The sequence below is a fragment of the Saimiri boliviensis genome, chromosome 17 (assembly GCF_048565385.1).
Source record: "Saimiri boliviensis isolate mSaiBol1 chromosome 17, mSaiBol1.pri, whole genome shotgun sequence".
Taxonomy (NCBI): domain Eukaryota; kingdom Metazoa; phylum Chordata; class Mammalia; order Primates; family Cebidae; genus Saimiri; species Saimiri boliviensis.
The window spans coordinates 56013234-56034785 of NC_133465.1; the positions used below are offsets into that span (position 1 = coordinate 56013234).

General features: G+C 37.6%; 1 protein-coding gene across 3 annotated transcripts in view; it reads left to right on the plus strand.

The window, feature by feature from the left end:
• The window catches only part of HELZ (helicase with zinc finger), a 174019-nt gene that overhangs the window by 41251 nt on the left and 111216 nt on the right, over positions 1 to 21552 (plus strand). For all 3 annotated transcript variants that reach the window (XM_074388875.1, XM_010342501.3, XM_074388876.1), the window contains 7 exons: positions 1531 to 1587; positions 6700 to 6751; positions 8297 to 8372; positions 11765 to 11963; positions 12420 to 12527; positions 13848 to 14145; positions 20511 to 20778. In XM_074388875.1, coding sequence (XP_074244976.1) covers positions 1531 to 1587; positions 6700 to 6751; positions 8297 to 8372; positions 11765 to 11963; positions 12420 to 12527; positions 13848 to 14145; positions 20511 to 20778 — 1058 coding nt within the window. The remainder of the gene's footprint in view (positions 1 to 1530; positions 1588 to 6699; positions 6752 to 8296; positions 8373 to 11764; positions 11964 to 12419; positions 12528 to 13847; positions 14146 to 20510; positions 20779 to 21552) is intronic.

A 21552-nucleotide genomic window follows, 5' to 3' on the forward strand; every position in this document is an offset into this window, starting at 1 on the left:
TCAATAGCCAGGACAACAGGCCAGGCATGTGCCACCATGCTCAGCACTATATTTAGTTTTTTGGCTTTTTTTGTTGAGATAGTTGAAAGGCTACTTTTCGAAACTTTGGAATTGATAATCTATAGAAAGTGGAACAAAAGATATATAATTTTTTTTTTTAACCAATCGGTAACTTATAAAATCTGTTGATAATTTTCAAGAATCATAATGAAAAACAATGTTGATAATTTTCAAGAATCATAATTAAAAAAAAAAACTTTGCTGTGCTGTGTGAATTCCGTATATTTTACCTATTCTTCTGAATTGATATAGATGATACAATTATGGAGCAGATTTGTGTTTTTACTGCAAATGTTAAATGAATACATTTGGTTTGAAAAGAAGGTAGGAGGCTGGGCACAGTGTCTCATGTCTATAATCCCAGCACTTTGGGAGGCTGAGGCGGGCAGAACACAGGAGGTTGGAAGTTCAAGACCAGCCTGACCAACATGGAGAACAGCGTCTCTACTAAAAATACAAAATTAGCTAGGCATGGTGGCAAATGCTTGTAATCCCAACTATTGAGGAGGCTGAGGCAGGAGAATCACTTGAACCTGGGAGGCAGAGTTGCAGTGAGCTGAGGTCACACCATTTCACTCCAGCCTGGGCAACAAGAGCGAAACTCGGTCTCAAAAAAAAAAAAAAACCAAGAAGTTAGGAAAGTACTTGGTATATTGTTGAGTGTAATGTATTGGCCTATCTTGGGATAGTTATTTTCTAAGAAATTATTGTGCAGTGAATTGTTTAATTATGTTTAAGTTGAGCAGTATCTTTTGATTTCACCAGATTCAGAAATGAACTTAAAAGCTAAAATGTAGTAGCATAGAGAAATTATATAGCTATATAGTTCTAAATAGATGATAAAGGAATGTATCTCTTTGTTAGTAAGGTACTTTTATCATTAAAGGGCTTTTCTGTATAAGTTTATTACAGTTTTACCTATTTTAGTAAAAAGTAACTTGCTTTTAAATCTCAAACTAGTAAAAAGTAATTTGCTTTTAAATCTCAAATGAAATTGAGATTTCAGAAAAATATTTTCCTTCAATAGTTGTATTAACAAGAGACATTTTTAAAGTGGTGTGAACAGCTTATATGAATCTTTCTGAATCATGGCCAAATTCACCATTTTGTACATCTAAGCTTATTAGGGAAAAGGTTAAAAACAGTTATAGGTTATTTTCTTTTTCATGATGCTATCTTGCTTTACAGTGGTACTGTTGTTAAAATTTTCTTGACTTAATTTTAATTAATGTAAGGTGAATACAGTGGTTTTACTTACCAGGAGAGGCACTCTGTGTAGTTTTTCCTGTTAACCTTTTTAACTTTCCTCATAGATGTGTTGCTTTGTTATTATGGTTAATGGTAGTAGTGATGAGGGATGAGGTAACTTAAAAAAATCAGCTTCAGAAACAACAGAGGAATTGAGCTAAGTTGCAATAGTAAAGAACTAATATGCAAATTGTTTTTTCTCTTTCTTATTCACCCTTTCAGAATGGGATGGTAACAAAGGATTTGACAAGACTAAAAACACTTCTGTCAGAAACAGAGGTAAGACCATTTCAGTGGATCTATTTGGAAGAGTTTGACTCAATCTGGCTAGTAAGCATTATGTATTAAAATTTGGAAAACCATCGTGGCATCAGCCAAGAAGGCAAGGCTGTGAAGGTGGCATAGTGGGGCCTTCTCTTGTAACCCCCTGTAACCCAAAGTCTTGTCCTTGGAACACTGCTTCTTCGCACGGCTCCTCTGTGTGCCAGGCTTCTGTTCTCTGCCTAGTGGACAGACCTGGTGTCTTATTAGCTATCTCTGGACAACAAATCGGAAGATGATTAGGGAATTTTAATTTTTAGCTACTTTTGGTTACTAGAAAATGAAATTCCATCATTAAAAACGGGATACCCCTCAAGCCTTACTTATTATTTATATATTTATTTAAGTTGGGGTCTCACTCTGTTACCTAGGTTGGAGTGCAGTGGCATGATCCTGGCTCACTGCAGCCTTGACCTCCCTCAGCTCAGGTGATCCTCCTACCTCAGCCTCTGAGTAGCTGGAACTACAGGTGCACTCCACCACCCGGCTAATTTTTTTATTTTTAATTTTTGGTAGAGGTGGAATTTTGCCATGTTGCCCCGGCTGGTCTCCTGGGCTCAAGTGATCTGTCTGCCTCTGCCAGTCAAAGCGCTGCAATTACAGGCATGAGCCACCATGCCAGGCCTTCCTTTTGTATTTTTTAAAGCAACTGACAGAAGTCTGTGCCTTAAGGACTGTCTTTAAGGAATTGTTTAGGAGATGGAAATAATGTGTATCAGGGTAAATAGTGAACAAAAAAGTGTTCCAGTGAAGGACTGGGAGGACACATGGAAGGCCAGGGACAACAGTGGCATGTAAAAGGCCCCTAGCTTTGTAAGTCTCAAGTTTCTTTTCTTCATATAGGCATATACAAGTATTTTTATTTTTAGATGTCCTATTTAAAAAATAGCCATTTCATCAGCTTTTGTCGTAAGTGGAAGCCCACATAAAGTGATTAATTGGCTTACTTGCTCAAGAATTGAGCACTTCCTATGTGCTAGGTACTATGCTCATTGCTGGGGTACAGCACTGAACATGGTTCTTGTCCTCTTGGAGGTTAAAGTCTTAGGAAGGAGATAGACAACAAATAAATGAATTAAACAACTGTACGTATAATTCACAGAGAGGTAGGTGATATGAGGGAAAAGAATAACTCTTCTGCTGGAAAAATCACTGGATTCGGTGGCCAGGGACTGAGACAGTGAAGAGCTGAGAGTCGAGCAAGTGCTTGCCTCATGGAGCGTGAGGTGGAGGGCCTTTCAGACAGACAGAGGGGATTGCAGAGACCCTGGTGTCAACCTTGACCTCCTGTGGATTTCCTTTTCCATTACAGATCTACATCCTGTTGCATATAAGGCCACAAATATCACTTGACTCTTTTTTTTGTGACTATACTTTTGGAAGAAGTGACTTAAGTTTTTGTAATTTTTTTCTCTATCTAACTAGAGTAGTAGTCTTTTTGGTTAGTGAACTGATATTATTAAAAGATAACCATTTAGGAAAAGCTAGCAAATAATACTACCCTTATTTATTATTGCACATGACACATTTAAAAATAGGAACAATTTGTTATTTAAAGATTGGGCTTAGCTGGTATTTAACTTGTAAATGCTAATGGATGAGACTAAAGACCTGGAACTAATGGCTGATTTATAAAAACAAAAATAAGTATTCTTTAGTGAATATTCTTTAGTAAAATTGAACATATCTGATTAATAGATTAGATGCTGAATTTACAATTCTAGCAGTGTAATCTTTGGCTGTCTTTCCTGAAGGTGTCAGTAAAGACTGACGATGATAAACTGTAGCCTTTTAGTTTTGGAGCGGGAGCACATGAAGAGTGTTTAAAAAACAAACACAACACTTTGGAACCTAAAAGCCAGGATGGCTAAATACTTAGGCAGGCTGGGTGCCTTCCTTTCCCAGCTCTCCGCTGAGCACGTGCTGCTCCCCACCCCCCAAGACTGAGAGCTGCAATGTCAGCACAGGCCGCGCGGGTCCTTGCTGATCCTCGCGGGCGCGGACTGCTGAAGTGCCCCGCGGGGGGTTTTCTCCAACAGCTGTAAGTGTTCTAGACTGAACTTTGTGGCCATAACATTTTAATAATGTTTACTAAACATCTTTATTCCCACGATTTTTCTTGCACATTTGGTAAATTTATTTTGATAGGTTTTAAAAAGGAGATACTTTAACATTTTCATGCTTGCAGTGAATTTTTAGCTTAACTATTTATATATGTTATGTAAATAAAATCATTTTTAAGGGCTAGTTGATGACAATGGCATACTAGACCTTGCTTGGAGAATTTAAAGAGATCTTTTAATGGCTTCTTTTTTTTTTCAGCAGCATAGAGTGCTTATAATATGAATAATTCCTCCTGATTTGTTAGTCTGTGTATTCTTTTATGCAGCCCTTCATTTTACAAAAAATAATGGGTTGCCTTTAAAAACTCCTTAGTAAGCACTTGACTGATAATCAGAAGGTATTTTCCTGTGGAAACAGTATTACAGTGTTTAGTTCAAGCCCAACCTAAAAAGTACAATTTAATCAACCACATATAAATTATAGTGATAGTATTGTTTCATTTATACCCAGTTAGCATTCATGACATTCTTTCTATGGTACAAGATATTCCAAATTTCATCTTGGGATACTGTTTCCTTCTTCTGATCCAGTTTAATATTTACTGAGCACCTGTGCTGTTCAAGGCTCTGGAAAGCAGAGATGTCCGTGAAAAGCAATCTAGCAGGTCAGTCAGAGATGCACATAGCTAATGTGCACACAGGGCAGCCTGCGATCAGTAAGTACTATCGCAAAATACAGGCAGGGAGAGGGAAAAACTCTGCAGGGAAATCAGGGGGGCAGAAGTATGAGAACTGAGTTTAAAGGATAGGGCTAGCTAAGTGTATTAGTCTGTTTGCACGCTGCTGATTAAGACACACCTGAGACTGAGTAATTTATAAAAGAAAGAGGTAATGGACTCACAGTTCCATGTGGCTGGGGAGGCCTCACAATCATAGCGAAAGGTGAAAGGCACATCACACATGACGGCAGACGAGAAGAATGAGAGCCAAGTGAAAGGGGTTTCCCTTTACAAAACCGTTAGATGTTATGAGACTTATTCACTACCATGAGAACAATATGGGGGAACCACTCCCACGATTCAGTTTTATCTCCCACTGTGTCCTTCTCACAACAGAAGGAAATTGCGGGAGCTACAATTCAAGATGAGATTTGGGTGGGGACACGGCCAAACCATATTACCAAGTAAAGACCCAGAGGTGACTTGATACAGGGCAAGATTGACAAGCTGTCAGTTGGTTTGGGATAAATGAGACAAGTGGTAATGAGGGCTTTACCTAGGACAGTGGTAGTGGGAGGAGAGACAGAGATAAGAGACATTCTAGATCTGCTTAGCCAAGATCTGGAGAATAATTGGGCTGGGTATGGTGGCTCATGCCTGTAACCCCAGCAGTTTGGGAGGCCAAGGCGGGCAGATCACCTGAGATTGGGAGTTCAAAACCAGCCTGACCAAATTTACAATTCTGGAGAAACAATATGGAGAAACCCTGTCTCTACCAGAAGTACAAAATTAGCCGGGCGTGGTGGCACATGCCTGTAATACCAGCTACTCGAGAGGCTGAAACAGGAGAATCACTTGAACCTGGGAGGCAGAGGTTGTGGTGAGTGGAGATCATGTCATTGCACTCCAGCCTGGGCAACAAGAGCGAAACTCCATCTCAAAAAAAAAAAAAAAAAAAAAAAAAAGATTTGGAGAATATTCAGAGCAGGATAGAAGAAGGAGGAGGAGTTCTAGATGGCTTTAAAAATTTCAGCTTGGTGGCTCTCTTTGGGTAAGAAGAATCCATTAACTTGTGATAGGAAGAAGGATCAACTTTGGGATAAAGTTGATGAATTTTGCTTTGGGTATATTGTATTTAAAGTGCTTAGGTAAATCTTCCATCCATCCACCCACCCACGCACGTACCCACGCACCTACCCATCCATCCAGCCATCCATTTATCCACCCACTCACCCACCCATTGATCCAGCATTTACTGAGCACCCATTATGATGTACCAGATACTTTGAGAGGTGCAGGACTGCAGAAAGGCAGTTACAGACTGCTGACAGCAGATCTGTATGTAGCTGATAATCATCCAGCATGTAAAGTGCTACAGAATAGTTTAGAAAAAGTGCTGTGGGTGCTGTGGTTATCATTTTGTTGAAATTTGAGGTATAGAGCTTAGGGTAAAGTTACAGCCCAAAGCGCAGACTGGGGATTTATCTGAGGATGTTAGAGGGAATGGATCCTTAGCCTTGGACTCTACTGTGGAAGAAGGGCTCATCTTAGAGTTGAGTGAGGGACCTGGCAGGAAGTGCTCCCAGGCCCCAAAGTGGTAGCATGCCATTAGCTGCCAGAAAAAGGAACCTCTAGCCAAGCACGGTGGCTCATGCATGTAATCCTAGCACTTTGGGAGGCTGAGGCAAGTATATCACCTGAGGTCAGGAGTTCGAGACCACATGGTGCAACCCTGTCTCTATTAAAAATGCAAAAATTAGCCACACATGTTGGTGGGTGCCTGTAATCCCAGCTACTCAGGAGGCTGAGGCAGGAGAATCTCTTGAACCGGGTGGGCAGAGGTTGCAGTGAGCTGAGATTGCGCCACTTCACTCCAGCCTGTGTGGTAAGAGCAAAACTCCATCTCAAAAAAAAAAAAAGAAACAAAAAAAGGGAAAAGGAATCTCTGTAATCAGACATTTTCTGGGTGTTATGAAGAGGAATGGATGGAAGGTGCTACCCCATGAGGTTCAGGACTGAGGACTTAGACTTCTCTTCTGCTGCCAGCTAATTTCTGTTTGGGAGGTCTCTATCGGTTTCCTTAAGGAGAGCCTCACAAATACATGTTTTCCATGTTGAATTATAGTTTAACATAGAAAAAGACAAAAAATCATTTGGAACATATTAATGTTATTAAAAATTTCTTAGTATTCCAACTTCACCTATGTTTCAATGTTGAAAATGTTCAAATTTAGTTATCAACTGGTTATTTCTTCTTTAAAAAATGTCTTTCATTTGGAAAATTGCAGACAGCAACTAGTAACACCCTCTCTGGATATCACGTGGAAGACTTAGATGAGGGTAAGTGCCAAACTCTGTGTAGTTTCTGGTAGCTATGAATATGGGCTTTGCTGTTTTGTCTATTATTGGGAGAAAATTTACTGAGTTACAGTACATATAAGTGAAGATGTAGGAGAGAATATAAAATTTTAATTTTAAGAAGTAGGTATAGATGAAAGCAGTTTTCTCCCTGGCACCTTTTCATAGAATAATGGAGTAATGGAGGTAGGTGGTAACTTCAGAGGTCATCTGTTTCATTTTCTTGCCTCCATGTAGGACTAAATTTAAATATCATTCTTAACAATCGGTAGAGGGAAGACTTCTTTTCTCTTTCTGTCCTACGCTAGTATAGTTATTACTTTTTGGAAGTTTTGATCTGTAAGCTGAGTTGTTCCTGCCCTAATTAAAGTCTGTGATCTTCTATCCTCTCACCAGAGGAAAGGGCTCCTCTCCTCTCATTAGAGGAAAGGGAAAAGAGGAACATTCATTGAGTGCCTGCTGAATGCTGTGTACTATGTGCAGTAGCTTTCACAAAACATATACTGACTTCTTAGAATCCTTCTTCAGCTTTTTAACAGGTGATGAAACTGACATTAAGGTTTATTAGTTGCCCCAAAGACACACAGCTAGGAAGAGATGAAGCACAGCTTTAAACTCAACCTGGTTGAGTATCTTTCTTTTCCTTTTCTGGGGGGCGTAGTGACTTGTGAGGAAATAGAAAATGGCTGGAAGTTCCTTGAAACTTACTGCTGCTCAACCTCTAGAAAGCTCTAGCCTTTTTTTTCTCATAATCCTTTTTTTCCCTGGCTTATTTAGAAACTCTTATCTAAACAAATCAAAGCTCACTGTATTCAGAAGTAAGTAAATGCTGTGTTTTTAGCTCAACTTTTTGAACTTTATTTCAATTATAAAAAAGGATTACATTCTGCAGTGACATGTGTCAGACAATTTCTAAGGAACGTGGATGATAACGTGATAATGTGGAACTTCTTCTCACTATGCAGTATTGGAATTTGTTATGTAAGCTTTCCTTCCAGGATACAGTGATTTTTTTTCCATTCCTGAAGGAATTCCTGATAGACAAACTTCTTGTGCCTAAGAAATGACAAATATGCCAACCCACCTGCCTTGAGTTGTTAGGGAAGATATGGCACTGGAAACCTGTCCACCAGGTGCTAGGACAGAGTCAGAGTCACCAGCTTGATTTAACTAACTTCTTTTTTTTTTTTTTTTTTTTTTTTGGTTGAGATGGGGTTTCACCATGTTGGCCAGGATGGTCTTGATCTCCTGACCTCAGGCAGTCTGTCCCCTCGGTCTCCCAAAGTGCTGGGATTACAGGCATGAGCCACCGTACCTGGCTGAAACTGCCTCTTGAGTGATTTCTACATAGGTTTTATGTAGTTGATTGGTAGATTACTTCGTTGGTAGGGACAACTATGTTATGTTCTTTTTTACGTCATATGGGATGATGTATGTGGAAGGATTGTAGTATTTTTTTTACATGTTAGAATATCAGAATTACTGGCTAGCCTCAAATGATAATACTATATCCTAATTACTCCTTAGGGTCTTGTAATGGTTGGCATTTCCGCCCACCACCTAGGGGAATCACGAGCAGCGAGGAATATACTTTGTGTAAAAGGTAATGTGAATTTTTTTTTTTAAACAATGACTTGTCTTGTTGAAAGGACAGATACTTTTCCTTATCTAATAGGGTAAAATGGTTTATTTTCAATTTGAAACAGAAGCCATAAAGGTCATTATCATTAAATGATAAAAGTCAAAACCATATTGATGTGTCATCTTTAATTCTAAACAACAGTGATCTAAATGCAGGTTGTTAAGACTGTTCAGTAGTCTTTTATTTTTTACTTATTTATTTTGAGACAGAGTCTCACCCTGTTGCTGGAGTGCAATGGCACGATCTTGGCTCACTACAGCCTTGCCTCCTGAGTAGCTGGGACTACAAGCACGTGCTATAGTGCCTGGCTAACTTTTTGTATTTTTAGTAGAGATGGGCTTTCACCATGTTGGCCAGGCTGGTCTCAAACTCCTGACCTCGTGATCCGCCTGCTTTGACCTCCCAAAGTGCTGGGGTTACAGGCGTGAGCCACTTTGTCCAGCCTCAGTAGTCTTTTATAATACCAGTTGTATTATTATGGCTGTACTTAATTTCCCTACTTTTGTTTTTCTTTCTTCTTCTTCTTTTTTTTTTTTGAGATAGAGTCTTCGTTGCCCAGATGGGAGTGCAGTGGCTTGATCACAGCTCACTGCAACCTCCGCCTCCCGAGTAGCTGGGACTACAGGCATGCACCACCAAGCCTGGCTGATTTTTGTATTTTTTTGTAGAGTTGGGGTTTCACTTTGTTGCTCAGGCTGGTTTAGAACTCCGTAGCTCAAGTGAACCTCCTGCCTTGGCCTCCCAATATGCTGGGAATACAGATGTGAGCCACCACACCTATCCATGGTCATTTGTTAATGTGAAATTTACTTAGATTGTATGGTGATTGAAGTTGACAGTACTTTATATAAAAAGTAGAGCATAAAATAGATAAAGAAATGTTAAATTACTTTAATCTTTCTGAAAAATATTCATGTAATTCTTACGTAGAATTTATGAATAATTCATATTGAAGGGCTAACCTTTTACAATTTAATAATAATGTGGAAAGAATGATTAAAGTTACATTTAAAATGGTGAATTCTTTGGTTCTTTTTGTAAAAACTTATAACTGGTGGGATTTCTAGATATAAATTCTCACCACCTCTTTAGATTGCTTTTGATAGTGAAGGAAATTTGCTATATGGTTTTGATTATTGAATAGTCAGGAAACTAATGTGTAGGTATTGAAATTTCTAGTGGTGTTATGTTGTAAAAGAGATAGAACACAATCCTACAAAAAGGAAATATGAGAAGATTTGAAGTACAGATTAAGAATATAACACTTTAACTTTTTAGGGAAATAATTTAAAGCCAAGCAACAGAAAGACAAAGATTTGCCCCATTAAGACATATTGAAAAGAAACATAAATAGATGATTTTAAATGTGTCTTCTGAAGTGTAAGGGAATTTAATAAATAGTATAATTTTAAGTTCAAGTACTTTGTACTATCAGGAAAAGTTTTAAATATACTCATTTTTTTTTATTTCTTACTATCCATGTTTTTTCAATTGAAAAATGGTCTGTAATATAATTTCTCTTTTTGCTATTCATAGTTTTTATTATATTTATATTTAGTTATATTTCTAGTTTTTTATTTTTTCTCAGAAGATCTTTTTTATCAGTTTTTTAGTTATTTTTATTTAAAAACTGGCTTTGCTTATAATTTTGCAGGGTATTTAAAACTTTTTTTAAAATTAATGATCAGGGCTGGGTGTGGTGACTCAGACTTGTAATCACAGCACTTTGGGAGGCTGAGGTGGGTGGATCACTTGAGGTCAGGAGTTCGAGACCAGCCTGGCCAACATGGTGAAACCCCATCTCTGCTAAAAATACAAAAACTAGCTGGGTATTGTGGCGGGCACCTGTAATCCCAGCTACTATGAAGGCTGAGGCAGGAGAATCACTAGAACCCGGGAGGTGGAGGTTGCAGTGAGCCAAAATTGTGCCATGGCACTCCAGGCTGCGCGACAGAGCAAGACTCTGTCTCACACACAAAAATCAAGGCTGGGCCCGGTGGCTCACACCTGTAATCCCAGCACTTTGGGAGGCCGAGGCAGGCGGATCACGAGGTCAAGAGATTGAGACCATCCTGGCCAACATGGTGAAACCCCCTCTCTACTACAAATACAAAAAATTTAGCCGGGCTTGGTGGCACACACCTGTGGTCCCAGCTACTCGGGAGGCTAAGGCAGAAGAATTGCTTGAACCCAGGAGGTAGAGATTGTAGTGAGCTGAGATTGCGCCACTGTACTCCAGCCTGGTGACAGAGCAAGACTCCGTCCCAAAAAAAAAAAAAAAAAAGTATTTTATATTTCTGTTTTTGATCACTGAATTATCAGTTGAATTTTCTCAGTTATAAACATTGAGAAATATTGTCTCTGTGTCCTTTAAAATGAACATTTATAATTTATTCCCTTGAATTTAACATGACTGTTGAATAAATTTGTGACTCTAACATAAAACTTTTATTCTAAATTTATTTAAAACTTCAAGTTAATATATTTTCAGTGAAATATAGGTAATAGTAATGTAGAAAAGAGTAAAATCACTATGTTTAAAGGTGAAAAATTAAAGCCTTAAAATGGTAATTAATCATTTGTTAACTTTTTTTCAGAATGAAATTCCCATATGTAGAAAATTTTCCTTAGGTACTTATCATTTTGGGAAGTAAGGTATACCTGTGTGTGAGCAGCAAATCCACTTGATGTCAGTGTTGCTTTAAAAAAATTCTACTCTGGCTGGGCATGGTGGTTCACGCCTGTAATCCCAGCACTTTGGGAGGCTGAGGCTGGTGGATCAGGAAGTCAGGAGTTCAACACCAGCCTGGCCAACATAGTGAAACCCCTTCACTACGAAAAATATAAAATTAGCTGGGCTTAGTGGTGGGTGCCTGTAATCTCAACTGTTAGGGAGGCTGAGGCAGGAGAATTGCTTGAACCCAAGAGGCGGAGGTTGCAGTGAGCCGATATTGCGCCACTGCACTCTAGCATTGGCAACAGAGTGAGACTCCGTCTCCAAAAAAAAAAAAAAAAAAATTCTAAGAGGAATTGTCTAATAGAGTCCTTATATGACCAAGGAAGCTACTTTTCAGTGTCTGTTTTGGAGGGCAGACATGAAAACCTATGCCTTAGGATCCCCTAATTCCAAAGAAAGTCAGTGAATATGGGGAGTTGATGTTTTGATTAACTGTTGTAAATGTTCTCTAAACGTCTTCTCCCTCATTTGTATAAGATAGTATGATAAATAATGACCTTTCAGCACATGAAGTTCTGTTTTTCTTAATGAAGAAGTCAGAGGGCAAATGCTGGGAGTTTATTTTTAAATGGTTCAACAAAGTATGTGATAAAACAGTCTTTCCTATTCTACTTAGATTTTTAGAGCAAGGAATCTGTAGGTATGGTGCCCAGTGTACTTCAGCACATTCCCAGGAAGAACTAGCAGAATGGCAGAAAAGATATGCTTCACGGCTGATAAAATTGAAACAGCAAAATGAGAATAAACAGCTCTCAGGCAGTTACATGGAAACCTTGATAGAAAAGTGGATGAATTCATTGTCTCCTGAGAAAGTGGTGAGGAAAATAAGCTACATTATTTTTTGTTTGTCTTAAACAATGAACTTGTTTGAGTCTTGACTTTATTATGTCTATTTTGGTTTATTTCCTTATCTTCTTTGCAAAGAATTTGATTCTGATAGAATGATGTTTTTAATAGCCATAGTAGACCCATTTGTTAAAAAGCAGAACTAAGTCATTTGTTTGGAGGTTTGCCTGTACTGTATTAATTATCTTCATTCAGGCAGTTTTTGAGTGCTGATCTGTGGTGGTGGTGGATTTTCTTCCCTCCCTTATTTTAGCTTTACTATATTTTGTTCTTATCAAAGTTACTGAAAATGAAGGTATAAAATACTTTGTTCTGTATACAGTTCCATCATCATCTTTACTGTTGACATTTATTTTCCATGCTAAAGGATTTTTGTTTGTACCCGTAGCAATAAAAATATAACATAAATTGCTGTCTATTTTCAGCTTAGTGAATGTATAGAAGGAGTAAAGGTAGAGCACAATCCTGACCTGTCAGTTACTGTCAGCACCAAAAAGTCCCACCAGACATGGACCTTTGCTCTCACCTGTAAGGTATGAATTTTGTGCTAGTTAAAGCATATAAATTTTGTTTAATTTTCTTAAAGTTTTTTTTGACCTTTGAATCTCTGTGTTAAAAGAATATTGAAAATATTTTAATCTAAGTACATTATACTATATTGTACTGAAGTGTATTTCTGTATTTTGATCATTAAAAGTAGAATTTTAAAAATACTTTTAGATGAGATCTTTGTAGATATTTAGGGTACTTTCGTATTTATTTGGTAAAGAGGTGTTTTACATATTATAGTCAAAACGGCCGGGCGTGGTGGCTCACGCCTGTAATCCCAGCACTTTGGGAGGCCGAGGCGGGTGGATCATGAGGTCAACAAATCGAGACCATCCTGGTCAACGTGGTGAAACCCCGTCTCTACTAAAAATACAAAAAAAAAAAAATTAGCTGGGCATGGTGGCGCGTGCCTGTAATCCCAGCTACTCAGGAGGCTGAGGCAGGAGCATTGCCTGAACCCAGGAGGCGGAGGTTGCGGTGAGCTGAAATCACACCATTGCACTCCAGCCTGGGTAACAACAGCGAAACTCCTTCTCAAAAAAACAAAAACAAAAACAAAAAAAACCATATTATAGTCAAAACTTGGGACATAGGATGGGGTTCATGGCTTATAATTACTTAAAAATTGTTTAATCTGACAGTTCTAAGATTTTTAAACCATAACAACTTGTTTTTATATTTGATTTGATGAAGTCACAAATTCTGTGACAATGGATTTTTAATATTGGGGATTTTCTGCATTGCTTCCCATCTTAATTTTGTATTAGTCAAAGTTTAAGAATGAAGCACAGTAAAAAGTTTCTATGCATGGGCTTAGCGGAAAAGTTTTTGTCTTTTTTTTTTGTGGCATTTCTTCCACTGTACTTTCTGTATCTGGAGATGAAAATTCTAAGAACAGTTAGCTTCAGCCTTGAACCCAGTCCACTGCTTTCCAAGGTAACTGCCCTCTTTTGAAGGCTTCCTACTTGAGGCTACATGACACTTCCGTAGAAGAGTATGGAAAGTTGGAGGTTGATGGTTATAGAGGGTGAAAACTTTTGCCACAATGAAAAATGAACAGATTGCAGGAAGAGAAGGGAGGCTGTCAATGTAGCATAAATATATAATTTTAACAACTGATTTTTTAAAAAATTCAGATTTTTTTCTTAAATGGCTTTTAAGCACAATTTGTGTTTTAAAACATAGTATGCTGGAAACTTGGGGAAGTAAAAGTCCCTTATGGAAATATTTTCATTGAAGAGCCCAATTACAATTGGATTTTTTTACCCCCTTGTACTCAATGAATTATTTTAACTTCTTTGTAGCCTGCAAGAATGCTGTATCGTGTAGCATTGCTTTATGATGCTCATCGTCCTCATTTTAGTATCATTGCAATATCTGCCGGAGATAGCACTACCCAGGTATCACAAGAAGTCCCAGAAAACTGTCAAGAATGGATAGGAGGAAAGATGGCCCAAAATGGATTAGATCATTATGTATATAAAGTCGGGATAGCATTTAACACAGAAATATTTGGAACTTTTCGCCAAACCATAGTTTTCGACTTTGGATTGGAACCAGTACTGATGCAAAGAGTAATGATTGATGCAGCTTCTACAGAAGGTAATATTTAGACTTTTTTCCCCTTGATACGATGTATTAAAAAGCAACTTTCAAAAATATGTATTGGCCTCTAAATATATTCCATGGATAGGAAGGGAATAATAATAATAAAGAAAAAATCCTGACTTAATTGACTCATTTACTGTGTAGCGGGCTTATACTCGTTCACACTGTGCCCTGATTTCTTCTTACAGCCACCAGGCACAGCCTGAGCTTTGAGTTTCCCCAAACTTGTATGAGTAGATGATCAGGCCTGCTTTGGTCTACCAATTTCATTTCACAGTAATATCTTTCAATATTAGTTTGGGTAGAATATCATTTTATGGTAATTGTGTTTATACCTACAATGTTTATTTTCATGTCCTATTGACTAGTTAACTTTGCTGATGTTAGTATATTATTTCTGAAAGAAAAGTCTTCAGTAAAATAAGCCTTCATAAATCATTTTGTGCATCCACTAGTGTTAAAGAGGCCAAGGTGCCTTTAATAAAATCTGCTCTTTGTTTCCGGGACAAGGTCCCTGGTTTCAACATGTAAGTGTGACATAGGGAATTATTTTGTACATTGTCGGTTTATTGCCTATACCTAAATTTTATGCCAAGATTAAACAGGACAAGGAAAGGGCATGTTAGCCCACATTTTCTTTGCTCTTAGTTGGATTTATAGGTGCTTTATTCTTTTTAACAAAAGCTAAATATTTATTTAACAAACACTTCAAAATGCAGAACTGTATGAAACTTAATTTTGTATTGCTTATAACTACCCATATATGTACCACAATGTCCCATTCATGAGAACCTAGAAGAATTGTTTTTCTCATAAGCGAATGCTAGGATTTTATTTGTTTTCACATAGTGTAAAGGTGAAATTGGTCTGTCTTCCTCTTTACTTCAGCTGCTAGTAAGGTTGAAACAATGATGGTGCCCAAATTTAACAATTAGATGACATCTCTGTGTGTGCTAATATTACCCAGACTTCATTTAACCTTTGACTTTGATCCCTTTTACTTGTTTTTATTCTTTAGTATGAATTGTTGTCATCTTTCCAGTACTCTTTGGAATCAGAATAAATAAATTTCCATAGCTAAATAGATATGGTACTTGATAAAACAAAAATAAATTATTTGGTTTATACTTATTACCATAGTATTTGGCAGATAGTTAATATTTTAAGTATTGCAGGGCAGATGTCTCTGTTGCAACTACTCAGCTCTGCTTCGCAATGAGAAAGCAGCCTCAATAATGCATAAACAAATGGGCATGACTGTATTCCAATAAAACTATCTTTAAAAACAATGGCTGCATTTGACTTTGATGTTTTAGTTTGCCTACCCCTATACCAGTAAGTTGCTTTTTGAGAACTATTAGGCAGCATCCTTTTCCAATCACAAAGAGATTCAAGTCATAAAGAGAGACCAACATACATTTCCTTTCCTCAAATATAACTGTAAAGGATGTTCTTGGCTTACATGTGGGCTGTATTTTAGAAGTTTGCTTGTAGATTAGTGGCTTACAACTCAGTCTTCTTTACCCATAGAAATGTTGTCAGTGTTGTCAAGAATTCTTACTAGTTAATAAAATATTTAATTAATAATATAAAATGTTAAATGTCTACAGTAAAATAAAAAAGAATGTTACTATTAAAACATGATAATTAGAGAAGGTGGTGATGAAGAGGAGTTCAGGGCACTTTCATAGGCTTGAGAAGAGTAAAGATACTTTAACTACTTCTGCCTCAGATATGTGTTACTTTTCTAGTCAGAGAAGAATAGCAGTGGACAAAATTCAGAGGCAAATAGAATAGGATTTGAGTTCTGATTTTCTGCTTACTCTCTGTGTCAGCCTGGGCAGAGTACTTAACTTTTCTGAGCTTCATGGGGAAACATCTGTAAAATGGGGCTAGTAGTATCTGTCACAGAGTATTGTGAGAACCCAAAACCTTGTAGGATATCTGGCTCATAGTAGACATTTACTTAATAGTAGCTATTATGTTTATCATTAGCCTTGATTAGGATAATTTCTGGCTTATACACAAAAGGAAGAATGTAGGAAAAGAGAAGAGTTGGGTTTTTCTTTTGGTTGCTTTGTTTTTTTTTGAGACGGAGTTTCCTTCTTTTTACCCAGGCTGGAGTGCAATGGCGCGATCTTGGCTCACTGCAACCTCCGCCTCCTGGGTTCAGGCAATTCTCCTGCCTCAGCCTCCTGAGTAGCTGGGATTACAGGCACGCACCACCATGCCCAGCTGATTTTTTGTATTTTTAGTAGAGACGGGGTTTCACCATGTTGACCAGGATGGTCTCGATCTATTGATCTTGTGATCCACCCGCCTCGGCCTCCCAAAGTGCTGGGATTACAGGCGTGAGCCACTGCGCCTGGCCTGTTTTTGTTTTTTAAAATCAGGACTTGGATTAGGGTACAGCCAGAGGAATTAAAAAGCAGAATGGAGACGTGAGCCTCTGAGGCCACAGTGCTTGCAGATCTTGGCAATAACACAGTATTGGAGTTGAAGGCAAAGTTTTCTGGTGGCGCCGTGGCTCACACCTGTAATCCCAGCACTTTGGGAGGCCAACGCAAGGCAGATCATGAGGTCAAGAGATCAAGACCATCCTGGCCAACATGGTGAAATGCCATCTCTACTAAAAATACAAAAATTAGCTGGACATGGTGGCATGTGACTGTAGTTCCAGCTACTCTAGGGGCTGAGGCAGGAGAATCGCTTGAACCCAGGCCCAGCTATTTTTTTTTTTTTTTTTGTATTTTTAGTAGAGAGAGGGTTTTGCCATGTTGACCAGGATGGTCTCAAACTTCTGACCCTAGGTGATCTGCCCTCCTCGGCCTCCCAGAGTGCTGGGATTACAGGTGTGAGCCTCAGCGCCTGGCCACTTCTCATCTTTCCAGTGTTTTTCATTTAGCCTAATCTTGGCTGAAGAAAATCCATGCCAAGGATGCACTGGCTCAGGCTGCCCTGAGTGCTAAGGTGTTAGCAGGTACACATGTGCTATAAGGTGGAGATGACAAAGAGCTCCAGTAGGAGTCATGCCCAGTGTCCCCAAAAGGGACCTATGTCCTTCCTGTATTTACAAGGTGACCTTTAAGCACTGTAAGTTAGGTGGGTCATTACATAGATTTAGTAAGTTTCTTTGTACAAGTGAGAGGAAAGGAGCCGGACGTTTGACTCAAATTCAGGTGAAGGAGGGAAAGAGAAATGGGTTTTGCAGACTGTATCCTTAGTAGGAGTCACTGGCCACAGTTCATTTTTGACATCCGAGTTGAAGACTTAGATCGGTAGTTTGTAGGCATTTTGTTGCTGATGTGTGGATTTTTTTTCAAGATTCTTTTTGCTCCCCTAGTTTTCCTTTCCCCTGCACTGTTTAAAGTCATTAAAAAAATAATAAATAAAATAAAATTTAGTATTGAGAATTGTTTTGAAATTATTGTGCCAACTGCTGAAGACACTTAGCATTTAATTTTTGTGGATATGTAATAGTTGTATACATTTATGAAGTATATGTGAAATTTTGATACAAATAAGAGTTTTGTAAACTAAAGGTGGAAATCAGGGTACTATATAGATAAAATGAGAAAAACAAAATACTATAATACGATTACTGCTCGTGGCACTTTTCCCCGCAAGTCTGATACTGCTAACCCAGAGTAGAAAGGCTTCTATATTTTATTTGTATATTAGGTTATTCAAAAAGCTTTTTCAAGGGAAAGCTCTATCGTTTTAGGTTTGTTCTTGTCTCAGCTACTTAAACATTAGTTAGGAATAACTAGTGACTTTTGAAAGTATATGAACATAATAGTAGTCTAGGCATAGTCCGAATTAATTTTATTAAAGTAAAATGTAAAATAGAATTACAAAGTATAATCTCCTCACTGCCAAAGAGTAGTTAGACCTCCTTTAAAAACTACATACTAGCCGGGCGCGGTGGCTCAAGCCTGTAATCCCAGCACTTTGGGAGGCCGAGGCGGGTGGATCACGAGGTCGAGAGTTCGAGACCATCCTGGTCGACATGGTGAAACCCCGTCTCTACTAAAAATACAAAAAAATCAGTTGGGCATGGTGGCGTGTGCCTGTAATCCCAGCTACTCAGGAGGCTGAGGCAGGAGAATTGCCTGAACCCAGGAGGCGGAGGTTGCAGTGAGCCGAGATCGCGCCATTGCACTCCAGCCTGGGTAACAAGAGCGAAACTCCGTCTCAAAAAAACAAAAACAAAAACAAACAAACAAACAAACAAAAAACAAAAAAAAAAAACTACATACTAAACAGATTCTTTATTATTATGTAGAGTTTAGTCTTTATATACTTTTAAAGAGCTGGTTATTTGGTATGTCAGTGTTATATTCTGTTTCTCTTTTTGGCTTTTGAGCTAAGGACAAAAATTATATACCTCTTTGCTATGTTGATAATAATTAGTACCCAATGTTCAGTGATGGTATAATCTAGTTTAGGGGTGTTGGCATTTATAACATTTCAATACTTTTTGTAGCTATGGTCTAATGAATAATAAGGCAGTTCTCAATTTCAAAGTGATTTTTTTTTTTTTTTTTTTTTTTGAGATGGAGTCTTGTTCTTTCGCCCTCCTTATGCTCTTGGCTTACTGCAATTTCCACGTCTGAGGCTCAAGCAATTCTCCTGCCTCAGCCTCCTAAGTAGCTGGGATTACAGGTGCCTGCCACCATGCCTGGCTAATTTTTATATTTTCAGTAGAGACAGGGTTGGCTATGCTGTTCTGGAACTCCTGACCTCACATGATCTACCCACCTCAGCTTCCTAAAGTGCCAGGATTATGGGAGTGAGCCACCATGCCTGGCCGTCAAAGTGATTTAGGAGGAAAATGTGGTTAGTGTACCTTGGGACACTTCTGCTTGTGAGGCTATTGCAAAAACAGGTCATCAATCTAGAGTATTTTTTTTTTTAATGATAGATAATTTTATTATATAAATTTCGCTTCAGAGACAGCGTCTTGCTATGTTGTTCAGGATAGTCTTGAACTGCTGACCTCAAGCAATCCTCCTGCCTTGGCCTCCCAAAGTGCTGGCGGGAGCCACTGTGGGCAGCCCTAGTCCAGAGTATATTTTTAAAGTGCAAGTTTTTAATAAGCAGTCCATCTTTACATTTGATGATTATAATGGTATTTGTGTTGCCATTTTAGAAATAAAACTGGCATGTAAAAATGCCTTTTCAAGGAGCAAAATTTAGAAATTATTAATATTATTAGGATAAGCTGTTTGCCACTATTGAGACATTTATCTTGGTGAATGACTAGGCTCATGTTTATAATGTCTATGTAACATTTAAATGTTGCAGAATATCTGAGGAAGACATGGCAATTATGCATTATGTTGTCATTTCAAAGATAGTTTAGGATAATTTGTACTTTGGAGACTGATCTTTGCCTAACTTTTAAATATTTCTTCCTAAAATTTTAATCTGTGTTGTGAAACTGTCCTTCCAGTTATGTTATGTCAAAATCTTGGTGTAATAAATCAGTTAAATTACATTTTGTTTCTTTTGGTTAAGTTTTCTTTTTATAGGTATATGTATGTTTCATTCAATAGAAAAGTAATCTGCACTCCGTATAGAGTGAGCAAACCCTGTGCTTAGAGTTTATGTTACTATGGATTTCACCTTGTGCTGGTATTGTGCTACTTTTTTCCCCTGATAAGTCGGAACTTCAACAGTCATTTGCTTTGATATTGTGCCCTACTTACAGTATAATTTAACGGAAGCTAACCTGGATTTTTTGGAAATGACATTTGAATGGCATTGTATTGCATTTTAATGAGGACTTAGCAGTGTTTTACATTAATGTTTTCTAAAAGATTGTTTGTAGTAAGTTGACTTTCAGATACTGTATTATCATTGTGCTTTATCACATAAGAAAAGATTTAACCTTCTACAGTTTTTGATCTTCTCTTTTTATAATGGGATGAGTATTGGTATCAGGAAGAGAAAGTGATTATCATCTGATAAAACCTATGAAGAGTTTATCATATCTTTTTCACACAGATCAGATTTCTCTTGACTGAAGAGTTAATTTCTAAATGTTAATCTGTATTTTAAAAATGTTAATAATTTCTGGCATGTCCTAGCCTGATAAAAAAGTTTTTTTTTTAAACATGATTTATGCTAATGTTATTTTGTTTTGTTTTGTTTCTCGAGACGGGGAAGATATTCTAACAGTGGGTATTTGTATTGTTTTGTTTTTAAGAATTTCAGCTCTAGCATATACAATTCTCATACCAAAATATGTAATATCTTTAAGAATTCTAGTGTTATTTAAGAATTTTAATGTTATTTAAAAATTTTAATGTTGCTTTTCTTTATAAATTTTTTTGTTTTGTTTTGTTTCCATTTAGATCTCGAATATCTGATGCATGCAAAACAGCAGCTAGTAACCACAGCTAAGCGTTGGGATTCTTCCTCTAAGACTATTATAGATTTTGAACCTAATGAAACTACTGATTTGGAGAAGAGCCTTCTTATCAGATACCAAATTCCCCTCTCTGCTGACCAGCTATTTACCCAGTCCGTTTTAGACAAGTCATTGACCAAGACCAACTATCAGTCACGGTTACATGACCTTCTTTATATTGAGGAGATAGCCCAGTATAAAGAAATCAGCAAGTAAGTTACTTTAGAAATACTTTAAAACAAAAAGTCTCCCCTTTGGATGGTATTTTTAATCTTTGAAATGGAAGTGTGCGTAAGTGAAAACAGGAAGTAAGTGGTTGTTGATAACTGTTCCATCTTTAAATGAAATGTGAGTTTATCTCTGTTATTTAGTGCACAGTTCATTTCTATAAGACCTTACTAAACATCTATTAGGGGACAAGCTCTTTGTCACATGTCAGGAGTATAAATCTGCGGTTCCTGCTCTTAAGGAGCTTTCAGCCAAGCACTGAATAAATACTTGTTGAACAAGGTATACAACAACTGAAAGAGACCACAAACTTGAAAAGTTGTTGTAAGAATGAGAGTATTTAGATTTTCAGGAAAACAGTTTGATAATAGAACAGCTTTATAGCAGTTTGTCAATACGTTAACATGTTTTACATTTTATCCATATGCCACAGGTTAAGACCAAGTGCTTAAATCAAAAGCTTATTTGAATTATTTTAGGAAAAATAATCTCAGAAAAGAGAGAGTGAGGGAAGATGTTAGTGAAATAGTTGTATTTGCTAGTAGCTTTCTATTAATACATTTTAGATTTAGAGACAAGCCTTAAAAATTGCACAACAATTCTGAGGCCTGAATACATTTTTATAAGTAGTTTTACTTTTAAATACAGCTGAGCCAGCATATTTTTCTTCTCCAGGATGCCTGATTGGTTCTTTGTCATTAGTATTATTAATAAATACTGAACACTCATTAAGAGTATGTTCAGAAAAGGAACGTGAA